The 11,883-nt window shown below is 44.8% G+C and overlaps 2 protein-coding genes across 2 annotated transcripts; both read right to left on the reverse strand.

Annotated features, from left to right (window-relative positions):
• Positions 1-403: 403 nt before the first annotated feature.
• Positions 404-1,497, reverse strand: LOC138872862 (uncharacterized). Its single transcript, XM_070151283.1, has 4 exons — positions 1,357-1,497; positions 907-1,044; positions 704-820; positions 404-631 (listed from the first exon to the last, which is right to left on the reverse strand). Exons 1-4 carry the CDS (start codon positions 1,495-1,497, stop codon positions 404-406), a joined length of 624 nt encoding a protein of 207 aa, XP_070007384.1.
• A 311-nt stretch (positions 1,498-1,808) lies between these two features.
• LOC138872863 (uncharacterized) lies at positions 1,809-2,390 on the reverse strand. The gene has a single exon (XM_070151284.1). The coding sequence runs from the start codon at positions 2,388-2,390 to the stop codon at positions 1,809-1,811; it is 582 nt and encodes a 193-aa protein (XP_070007385.1).
• Positions 2,391-11,883: the final 9,493 nt, after the last annotated feature.

An 11,883-nucleotide genomic window follows, 5' to 3' on the forward strand; every position in this document is an offset into this window, starting at 1 on the left:
AGCTCTACATGGGTCCCCAACTCACTCTATACTATTCTCTAGAAATATGAAGTTAACTGAGGGCCTCTATCTAATATGATAGAAACAAGCACACTATGCAACCGAACTATCTCGTAGATATAAATCTGGGCCAACCTCTCTAAAGTATACATAGTCACAACCAGAATGAAGTGTGCAGACTTGGTCAACCTGTCGACAATAACCCAAACTGCATCAAACTTCTGCAAGGTCCACAACAACCCAACTACGAAGTCCATAGTAATGTGCTACCACTTCCACTCAGGTATAGTCATCTGCTAGAGTAGGTCACCTGGCCTCTGTGTTCATACTTAACCTGTTGGCAATTTAGACACCTTGAAACATACTCAACTATGTCTTCCTTCATCCACCTCCACCAATAATGCTACCTCAGGTCACGATACATCTTCGTAGCACCAGGATGAATAGAATACCGAGAACTGTGAGCCTCCTCTAGAATATTATCCCTCAATCCATCAACATTAGGAACATATTGGCGGCTCTGGATTCGCAAAACACTATCATTACCGATAGTAGCCTCCTTTGAACCACCCTGTAGTACCATCTCTCTGAGAACCAACAAGTGCGAATCATCAGACTGATGAGCCTTGATCTGTTCCAATAGTGAAGACTAGGCAACTAAGCATGCAAGAACTTGGCTGGGCTCTAAAATGTCTAACCTTACAAGTCTGTTAGTCAAGGACTGAATGTCCAAAACTAATGGCTTCTCCTCTGCTGAAAGGGATGCCAAACTACCCATACTCTCTGTCTTTCTGCTGAAGGCATGCGCAACTACATTCGCCTTACCAAATGATAAAGGATAGTAATATCATAGTCCTTTAGTAACTCAAGCCACTTGCACTGCCTCAATTTGAGTTCCCTCTAAACCTCACAGGACACCCCATAAAGATAGTGCCTCCAGATCTTAAGAGCATGAACAATCATGGCCAACTCTAAATCATGTACAAGGTAATTCTTCTGGTGGTTCTTCAGCTGACATGAAGCATATGCAATAACTCGCCCCTCCTACATCAATACACAACCCAAGACAACGCGTGAAGCATCGTAATACACAATATACATCCCTGAACCGGAAGGCAACACTAACACCGGTGATGAAGTCAATGCGGTCTTGAGCTTCTGAAAGGTCGCATCACAATCATCGGACCATCGGAGCCGAGCACCCTTCTAAGTTTATCTAGTCAAAGGTGATGCAATAGATGAGAAACCCTTCACAAACCGACGATAATAACTTGCTAACCCCAAGAAACTCCTGATCTTAGTAGCCATGGTAGGACGAGGCCAACTCTACACTGCCTCGATCTTCTTGGGATCCACCTTAATGCCCTCGCCCGATACAACATGCCCCAAGAATGCTACTGAATCTAGCCAAAACTCACACTTGGAGAACTTAGCATATAACTTCTGTTCCCGCAAGGTCTGAAGCATTACTCTCAAATGTTGCTCATACTCCTCCATGTTGAGCGAGTAGATAAATATTTCATCAATGAATACAATGACAAAAAAATAAATATATAGCATGAACACCCTATTCATCATTGCATAAACGCCGCTGGGGCATTAGTCAAGTCGAAGGACATTACTAGAAACTCATAATGGTCATATCTAGTCCGAAAAGCAGTCTTTGGAACATCCGAATCCAGAATCTTTAACTGACGGTACCTCGATTTAAAGTCGATCTTAGAGAACACCCTGGCACCCTACAACTGGTCAAACATATCATCAATACGCGACAATGAGTACTTGTTCTTAATGATAACTTTGTTGAACTAGCGGTAACCAATGCACGTCTGCACAACCCCATCTTTCTTCTTCACAAATAACACTGGTGCACCCCAAGGTGATACACTTGGTCTGATGAACCCCTTTGATAGCAACTCCTCAAGCTGTTCCTTCAACCCCTTCAACTCTTTTAGAGCCATGCGATACAGTAGGATAGATATAGGCTGGGTACATGGAGCCAAGTCAATATAGAAATCGATATCATGATCTGGTGGCATGCCTGGAATATCAGAAGGAAACACATCGAAGAACTCCCAGACTACGTGCACTGAATCAATCATTGGAGCCTTTGCAGTAGTTTCCCGAACATAAGCTAGATAAGCTAAACAACCCTTCTCGATCATATGTTGAGCCTTCAGAAAAAAGATAACCCGGCTAGATGCACTGACACACAATCCCTTCCACTCCAATCTAGGCAACTCTGACATTGCCAAGGTAATAGTCTTAGCATGGCAATCAAGGATGACGTGATATAGGAATAACCAATCCATGCCCAGGATGACCTCAAAGTCGGTCATATCAAGCAACAGAAGATTCACTCTAGTCTCATAACCATAGAATGTGACCATACAGGACCGATAAATCTGATCTACAAAAACTTAATCGCCCATAAGAGTGGACACAAAAACAAGAGTGCCCAAGGACTCACGAGGAACATCCAGGAAATGAGCAAACAGAGATGACACATATGAATAGGTAGACCCTGGATCGAATAATACTGAAGCGTCCCTACTGCAGACAGAAATAATACATGTGATCATGACATCTAAGGCCATTGCATCTGGTCTAGTTGGAAAAGCATAAAATCTAGCTGGAGCACCTACTAGCTGCCCTCCACCTGACTGACCTATAACTGGTTGGCCTACACTTACCTGGCCTCCACCTCTAGGAAATCCTCTACCCGCCTGCGCTCTGCCTCTGGGTGGCCAGACGACTGGTGCTGTAATCATGGGCTAATGACCCTACTGTACTGCCTTGCCCCGAAATCTAGGACAAAACCTCTTCATGTTACCAGGATCCCCGCACTCGTAACAACCCCTCGGAGCGGTGGACTGCTCCCTAAAGTCTGACCTTGGTGGCTTGAATACCACAGGAAGAACCCTGGATAGCTGATGGGCAGTAAGAACACTTTGGCATGGCGCTAAAATATGGTCGCACTGGAGAACCCTAAGGAGGCGGCGGTGTTAGATATGTGAGCCTAGGCCGACCTTCCCAAACTGACCTTTTCCCCCAGACACAGCACCACTGAACCCTCCAAAATGATGAAACCACTTGTGCTACGGCATTTGCTTTCGGCCCCGCTGACGATAACCCCCAATCCTCCGAGCTATATACACAACCAACTGGTAAGAAGTCCCCATCTTAACATCTCAGGCTATAGTGGCCTGAATACTTGAGTGCAACCCCTCAACAAACCTCCACACTCTCTCCGCCTCAATATGAAGTAGCATAAGTGCATGGCGAGATAACTCAGAGAATCTCACCTCATAATCAGTCACTAACATCTGACCTTGCTGGAGTTGCTCAAACTAAAATTGCAACTCTTCCCTTTGAGAGGATGGAATATACCTATCGAGAAAGGTACGTGTGAACTGGTCCCAAGTTAAGGGAGGAGAACCTGCTAGTCTGCCAAGAAGATAAGACTGTCACTATCTACGAGCCCTGCCCTTTAGCTGAAAAGTAGTAAAATCCACCCGTGGTTCTCTAATATCCTCATGCTGTGCATTATGTCCCTGCACCAATCAATGAAGTCCTGGGGATCCTTATGTCGATCACCTATGAAGACATGAGGGTGTAGCCTAATCTATCTGTCCAATTACATTTGTGGCTTACCGGCTGTAGCTGGTCTGACCTCAAGTATGGCTGCTGCCACTAGCTGGGCTCCACCCATGGGTAGTGTGCTCGAGGTCTGATATACCACAACTGCATGCCCAAGAGCCTGAGCAGTAGGGGTTTGTGCTCCCTATCCCACCTGAGATGTGGCTGGGTTTGCTGGAAATAAACCAACCTGGGTCATAATATCCATGAACCGTAACATAAGGCCCATCACCTCCTAGAAGCCCGGTGCTGGCATGAAATCTACCAGGGCTGGCTCTGCCGCAGGCACCTCGCCTTGCTCCTCAATAATAGGATCCTCTACTGGATCCGCTGGTGGCATAGCTGGAGCAGCTCTAGGACGTCCTCGTCCCCTACCTCAGGCCAGTGCCCTCCCCCAGCCTCTACCTCAGCCACTAGTAACAGAGGGAGAAGCTCCTCCTAGGTCTGGAACATCTGTTGTGCACGTTCTCACTATCTATGAGAAAATAAGAGAAAGATACTTAGTATAACATCAACTTCACGATAGGAGATGAAGAAAGTGTAGTTTCCTAACACCCTATGGCCTCTCGAAGATAAGTACATACCTCTTCGCACCGATCCACAAGTCTCTATTAGGTATTCTCATAACTTGTGAGACCTACGTGAACCTAGTACTCTGATACCATGTTGTCACGACCCAATTTATCCGATAGGTCGTGATGGTGCCCAATGTTACCGCTAGGCAAGCCAATGGTGAACTAACCATATGATTATTCTTTTAACAATTTAGAAATGGTTGATTTTTAATTATTGAATAATTGAGAAATGTGAATTTAATAAAAAGATAGATAAACAATTTTAAGAGCAAATAAAATGGGTAAATAACAAAAAATCAGCATGTGTCTACTAGAAAAATCTCTAAGACCTGGTGTCACAAGTGTATGAGCTACTAGTAGAATATAAAAAATATTACTATAATACTGTCTAGAGTGAAATAGACAGAAAATAAAAGCAAAAGAAACACCTTCCTCAGATCCTACACGGGTAGTGCAGAAGTATAGCGTGAGTACATAAACAATATGTACCCAGTAAGTATCTAGTCTAACCTCAAAGAAATAGTGACGAGGGGTCGACTTTGACACTTACTATGGGCTAACAATAAAATAATGGAAATTCTGAATAAGCATGGGTTATATAAATGAAACTAAAAACCCAATAAAAAGAAACAAATAATTAATTCTTTTACTGATAGTAAATCCCAGATCCATTTCCATCATTTAACAACTTAACCTCTGAAGCCAATAAAATGACATCAAGTATAATTGAGCTTCAAGTATTATTACGCACGAATTATCACGAGGTTGTACGGCCCGATCAAAAATACAAATATATATACCGTGCACTGCCAATGTTTGAATAACACGAACCATAGATCCATCTATTAACCTTCCGAGGCCCGCTCCCATGAGAGTAGTGGAATTTACCTCGCTTGCGGAAATACTTGCGATGCGAGTGAACGTAGATTTCTCAATGTTATTATATAATTCTTCAATTATTTCCAAAATTAGTAGTCTAAAATAAAAAATTTAAATCTTGAAATCCTCAATCTCAACTCTATTCAAGGCAATTAATAAGCATTGTTTATCGTGAAAATGGTAATAACAATTAAATTTGTTGATGGGACCCTACAAATACGTGATCTATTTTTATGCTAGTTGATTAAGCAGTTGATGCTAGATGTGTAGAGATAAAAGATAAAATATGAGCTAAAATGAATTATGATCGAACCAGGGTGTAAGCTATTATGGCCTCGGACTCATCGATGAGGGGCTTCGAGGTCGATACCTGGGCTCAGGCTCGAGCTATCGGGAGTAATCGGGAAGGGACTAATAGTTAGGATATAATTAAAAAAAGGCTCTTTATGGCCGATAACAAGCAATAAATGAAGAACAGGTATGAAAGTAGTAAGCAATAACAATAATGCTTGGAGAATATGTTAGAGAGAAAAGAAAGAGTTCTTGTATATTTCATGTAGAATAGTTGGAGCAACAACCGCCCTTTACAAAGTGGTAAGGATCCCCTTTATTTAGGAGGGTAATCCCAACATAGTACGAAATACATTAATTGTAAAGGTATGGAGAGGGGACGGCTAGACATGACACCTTGATACAAGATCTGGGTAGGCCGGCTTTGTCAAACTCAACCGCGTGCTTTGGAATTATCCATTTTACTCTAAGCTCGATCGGCATCCCCTTTAGGTCGGGCCTCGATGAGCTTCGAGGGAGGGAACTCGGTCACAACTTTGCGTCCTCGAGGCATTATTCTGTCATGAACTAATAGCAAGAAGTCGGACCCTCCAATTTCACCACATACAGATAGTCTTCACGTTTCCTATAACGAAGCGATAGGAAACAATTTTGATACCTGACTCCCCGGGCTTCTCGTGACGACATCATGTCGATGATACAATCGATGGTGTGAATTTTCATGATAAACTGGGACATCCCATGGCCTTATGTTTTCGATGCCATTTAATGCGCTGCCGATTCCCATTCTTCAAAGTGACAGTATCGCCGTCGATTCAGTTCTTCAAAAACGCAGTAATTGCACCCACTGGTCAGTCTTCCAAAGGCATTGATGACAGTGTCGTTATCTCCTATAAATGGGGGCATTCTAGCATTATTTTTCTATCTAAGGGCCTTCCTTTATTCATTCATCCCTTTCTTTTTGCCATCTCTCTCTATTGTTGATCGCCATGTTTGGGGTTCACGGCCTTAAGGTTGTTTGGCAGCATTCCCATCAGTCGTGTGGTGGCTTTTTGCATGAGCTTCCCTTTGTTGAGTGAGATCATGCCATCTTGTCATCGCTGCTATTGTTATTACTCCTGCTACTGCTGTCCTTATTGGCTCGAGATGATGATACAGGGGTGACCAGAGTCCTCCGATCTAAAATAGGTGTTTGGACTCTACATTGTTGCTCGGGAGAGTATTCAGACTATACACCGCTGCTCACTCTCATACCCTGGCCTAGTGTGGCACTTCATCCCTTGGGTTCTTCCTCCCAAAGGATAAAATGGTACCACCGGATGCTGAGGCTGGGGCCCGCCGAATCTTCAACCTTTGGCTTCGGGGGTTATGTCTCTTTTTTCTGCCTCTTCTGCATCCTCCCCCTTTCCTCTTCTTCATCTTCTCCCTCCGCGATGCCATTCCATGGGATCGAGCTGGGAACCTAGAGGAGGTAGCACTTGGAGATGCTGCTACCGGAGATGAACCTTCGAGGGTAGACTAGGTCCTTAGGCTTTTACCATGGGTGTGCACCACTTCGCTTCTTTGTTTCCGTATAAGGACCCCTTGTGGGCTTTTGTAATCATATGTAAGTACCCCTCGAGGGCCTTTGTAAATAAATGTTTATGAATATAAAGATATTTTCTTGACTCCTGCCTTTGGTACTTGCCATATTCTTGTATATTCTTGTGCACTTGTGGGGATTCTGAATGTACGCCTTTAATGACGATCTTCAATATATAACTTGGTTGCGAGCATTCTTTTCAGTCTTTGTATGATAGAAATGGCTCCTATCCGAGCCCACCGTTGTTCCTCGGACCAAGCCTGAAACGGTCCGATAGACTCGGGTCATCGGGACCCTCGAGTCACATGAAGATAGCGCATCGAGCCTTGAAATTTTTGAGAGTGGTCTCTAAGTGAGGGTCAGCTTCAGGTACCTGGAGATTTGCTTTGAACTTGATATAGATAACCTTTTAAGGCGTTGAAGGTAGGTCCCTGAGGATGGGTTACCCATATTTAGGCGATGTCTTGAGGTCGATCCCTCATGGACGGAGCTCGAAGTGCTTACTTTTTTTTCTTGAGAGGAACCCTCGAGGTCGGGTACCACCTCAGGACTGAAGACGACGTGGCTGGCTTTTTGAAGCTTGACTTCCCTTCGGTGGAGGTCCTCGAGGTCGGGTATCACCTCAAGTCTAGAGATGATGTTGTTGGCATCTTGAAGCCTAACTTGGGTAGGCGGACCATTGTTGTTTCCCCACATATATATGGGTTTCTTCCGCTTCTTAGTAGATCCTATTTTTAGATAGCTATCCTTCCGTTTTGGCATCGAAGCATTTGTTACCTTAGTACCAAAGCGTTTGTGTAGGTTACCGCTCCTTTTTGCTAGTTCTGCCATAGCCATGACTGCTACTTCAGGGTCTTCCCGGTAGAGAGGGGAGAGTTCCACACCCAGTGCTCAGGATCCACAGGAGTTCACTTTGTCTTCGATAAGAGAGGAGCACCTTGAGCTAGTGAGGAGAGACTGCGGATGGACGAGGGGATAGTGTTGCAGGTGCTTCCCCCGGATAAGGGTCACAGACTCTACCGATGGGTTCCTGAACGTGTACTTGTACCCTTTCGCACTAAGCCCCCTTGATAGGGTCGTGCTCGATGTCTATTTAAAGTATCGAGTTACTTTGGCGTAGATACATCTGTTGTTTTGGCGAATAGTGCTGATAATGAGGTTCTTTGCGGAGAAGGCAGGGCTTGAATTCACGCTCAGTCATCTTGTCAGGCTGTACTGGCCCTTTCATCATCGAGGTTTGCTAACCTTGCGGTGCCGTTTGTCCACGCCCTTTGTTGTTGATGATAAGGAAGATCGAGATCGGGAGTGGATTAGTCGGTTCGTCCGGGTCTGGACGGCTGACGTTATCCCCGTAGAACTTATGCCATTCCCCGAGGAATGGAATTATATGCGTGAGTAGAACGTATCATGCTTTCTTAGATTTACTCGTGGTGGGTGCTAGTTTAGTAATCATGTCTTCCTCCTTTTTTGTAGCAATTTCATAGGCGATGGGCGAAGTTCCTGATCTGCCTGGTTGGGTCCGGAAGCTGGCGACCCATTTGATCTGTGACGAGCATAGGTGGCTAACTGTGGCCCGGGGCAGATGGGAAGCAAAATACCATGGTATATGTGTATACTGTTTTTGCTTGTCCCTCGTACATTTGGGAGGACATTTTCCCCTCTTCATGCATTAACCTTACCATCGTAGGTATCAGAGGGTCTCCAAAGGTGAGGTTGTTCTCCTCTGGAGAGGGGGAGGGGTTGCCAGCTTCCGAGCTGAACGATGACAATAATAAACGGGATATGCATTTGCAGTGCAATGGCACTCTCAGCAGGGAAAAACAGGGCCGAGTCTATGAGGAGAAAACATCATACGAGCCTGTTGCTCTCGAAGTTTCCGGTTCTGGAGAGGCAGTTCCTCCGAGTGATCGTGCTTCGGCCGGGGTTGATTCTTCCAGGGCCGAGGGGACTAGATTGACAGAGGTGTGCTTCACCTTCGAGGAAGTTCGCCGACTTCACTTTGCGGTAAGCTTTGGCGCAGGCCTTACGAATCTCGTGTCTTCCCTTCCTTATCGAGTTTTTGTTTTGCAGGCATTTGATAGGCTTAGGTCTGAGCTGCTCCATCATGGAGCTAGGCTCCGAAAAGCTTTGGATGAGGGTAGGTCCCTTTGGCTCCTTTGCGAGGAGAAGGAAGTTGAGTTGACAGACTGGCGATATGAGGTGTACCGGAGCTCAAATTAAGAGAGCTATTTGATGGAGCAAGTAATTTCTAGTCCCGGGCGGGTATGCATTTCTCCTTTTAACTTCTCAGGTTAAATCTTCATCTATCCCAGCTGTAGAAAAAGACAGAGGCCCTGGAATGCCTTAGGGGTGAAGCAGACCAAATCAGGAGAGACTCTAGCGAACTAAGAGCTCAGGCGCAGACTCAAGATTTGGAGGAGGAAAGTGCCTTGGCTAAAGTTCCTACCTTCGAGGCCTAACTCCTATTAGCTCATGATACCGCTTTAGTTCAAGCAGATATGATCACAAATCTCGAATCCAAACTTTCGAAGGTCAGGGCTAAGATTTTTGATGCTCGGACCGAAGCAACACTAAGCCGGACTAAGGACGATCAAGAGATGGAGATTTATTTGAAGGATGTTGGCGATGACCAAGACGAGTTGAAGATGATCCTCGATCGTGAAGAGAGGATCAAAGAATATGCTCGTTGCAGATCCCGAAGAAGGGTTCTCGAGGAGATCGGTGCCAGGGGTTTTGTTCTCCCGGAAGAGCTGGCGCGAGTGAGGGCGAACAAGCGTGATGCTCGGTCATTCCGGTTCGATGCTAAAGAGAGTGAAGATGAGGCTCGTAGGTCGTAGCTCTTAGGGGAGGGGAACAAACTTTGCCATTTTGTATGCGATATCTTCAGAGTGCGCTAGTAGATGAAGAATGCATTTTTCAACATTTGTAAATAAAAGAAAAACTTAAGGTTTTATTTCTTCTGTACCCCTTTCTGCTTTGCTTCTGACCAGGCGGACTGGTTTCAGAGTTGGTGAGAATCCTTAGATTCGTGATATGGCCCTGGGGCTCATTAGGCACGCCTGGAGGCTCTTACGTGCTCGGTCGAAGCGACCCTTAGTGTAAGTTGGCGTTAGTGCTCTTACGCTTTTTCTCAACTATCTTGGGTTTAGTCTCCGAGTTGGGCTTCAACTCGAGCTCATTCGACCCTCAAGATTTTGTGTCTGCATGGGCAGGCGACAATGGCTCTTACGCCTTGCCCTTAGGCATCTGTATTTTAACTGTTTCGGGTTTAGTCTCCGAGTCGGGTTTCGACTCGAGCACAATTAACCCTCAAGTTCTGTATTTGCATGTGCTGGCGACAACGGCTCTTATGCCTTGGGACGAAGCAGCCTTTTATATGCACGACCCTGAGGCTCGTTAAGCTGGAGATAATGGCTATTACGCTTTGCCCTTGGGTATGTATAGTTAGCTATTTTGGGTTCGGTCTCTGAATTGGGTTACGACTCGAGCTCATTTTGACCCTCAAGCTTTAAAATTTTAAGCTGGCGACAATGGCTCTTACACTTTTGGTCGTTCCGACCTTTTATTGTATGGCTCTGAGGCTCGTTAGGTTGGCGATAATGGCTCTTACGCTTTGACCTTAAGCATATGTAGGCTTTGTTTTCCTCTCGTTAAGGACGTTTTGAAATGATTTTGCCTGATCCGTCATCAGTTCGGGAAGAACCTCAATTTCATGTCGTTTGCAGCGATGTTCAAGCACCTCAGAAGGTTTAGCTCATAGGCTGAGTAACTCGAAGTCTTGTGATTTAGAGCTGACATGGTAGAAGCTCTTTTGCCTGTTGAGGGTAGCCTGTTTAACTGGTTCTTTTTGAAGTAGATTCGAAGTAATAGACTATGATTTTGTAGCGATGGTCGGGTGTCCCCGAGTCATATTATAATTCGGCTGGTACAGCCGTATGACCGTAGTCATTTGTGTTTGGCCGGAGCCATGTCTAGTCCTGAGTGTAGCAGTTTAGGCATCTATATCGAGGGTATGCCCTTTCGGGAGTCTTACAAATGCGACATATAGCCTAAACTTCGGGATTGAGTTTATGCCTATAGTAGGGTCTTAAAAAATTTTTATGCCTGTTGAGGTCTTACAGTTTTGTTGATACTTGGTACAAGTATGATTCATGCCTTGCTTTAGGTCTTATAGTTTTATCATTACTTGGTACAAGTATGATTCATGCCTTTCTCGTGGTCTTACAGTTTTGTTGATACTTGGTACAAGTATGATTCATGCCTTGCTTTAGGTCTTACAGTTTTATTGTTGCTTGGTACAAGTATGATTCATGCCTTGCTTGAGGTTTTACAGTTTTGTTGATGCTTGGTACAAGTATGATTCATGCCTTTCTTGAGGTCTTACATTTTTGTTGTTACCTGGTACAAGTATGATTCATGCCTTGCTGTGAAAATACTGAATTTTCTTTGGAGTACGAGATGCTTTGGCGAAAGATATTCTTTGATTGTTTGGCATAAGTACATGTTGTTTTGTTGCCGTGAGCCTGGCTTACGCGGACACGGTACATCTGACCGTTCGGCCCGGTACATCATTTCCTATTGGAACCTTGTTTGTCGTTCCTTGATTTCTCCGAGTAGTTGACCTCTAGTGTTCGGGGTCGATTGCAAAAGAAGCCTCATACGCTTGTCGGATCCTCCTTAGGTAGTGCGTGAATGTTGCCTCTTTAAAAACCTTGCCGGTAAAAACTCATTTTGGGATAAAAACTCCGTTGAAGGAAAAGAGTGCAACGGATGCTTCGAGATCTCGAGGTCTTCGAGCTGGATCGGCATCTCAAATGCATTGGTCGATGGCCTGCGCAAATTTATCGTAATGTAAAAATAGAAAAAAGGGGAGGACGATTATGCCTTAGTGGCGATGGCACTCTTAGGTTTCACCGT

The sequence above is a fragment of the Nicotiana sylvestris genome, chromosome 7 (assembly GCF_000393655.2).
Source record: "Nicotiana sylvestris chromosome 7, ASM39365v2, whole genome shotgun sequence".
NCBI lineage: Eukaryota > Viridiplantae > Streptophyta > Magnoliopsida > Solanales > Solanaceae > Nicotiana > Nicotiana sylvestris.

What these genes read in the sequence shown, in the direction of transcription:
- LOC138872862 (XM_070151283.1), bottom strand. Translation starts at nt 1,497, where the DNA reads ATGGAGGAGTATGAGCAACATTTGAGAGTAATGCTTCAGACCTTGCGG. An exon ending in TTTATGGGGTGTCCTGTGAG is followed by an intron (nt 821 to 906) that starts GTTTAGAGGGAA and finishes TCATTTGGTAAG; the next exon opens with GCGAATGTAGTTGCGCATGC. An exon ending in AGTCCTTGACTAACAGACTT is followed by an intron (nt 632 to 703) that starts GTAAGGTTAGAC and finishes CTATTGGAACAG; the next exon opens with ATCAAGGCTCATCAGTCTGA.
- LOC138872863 (XM_070151284.1), bottom strand. Translation starts at nt 2,390, where the DNA reads ATGGTCACATTCTATGGTTATGAGACTAGAGTGAATCTTCTGTTGCTT.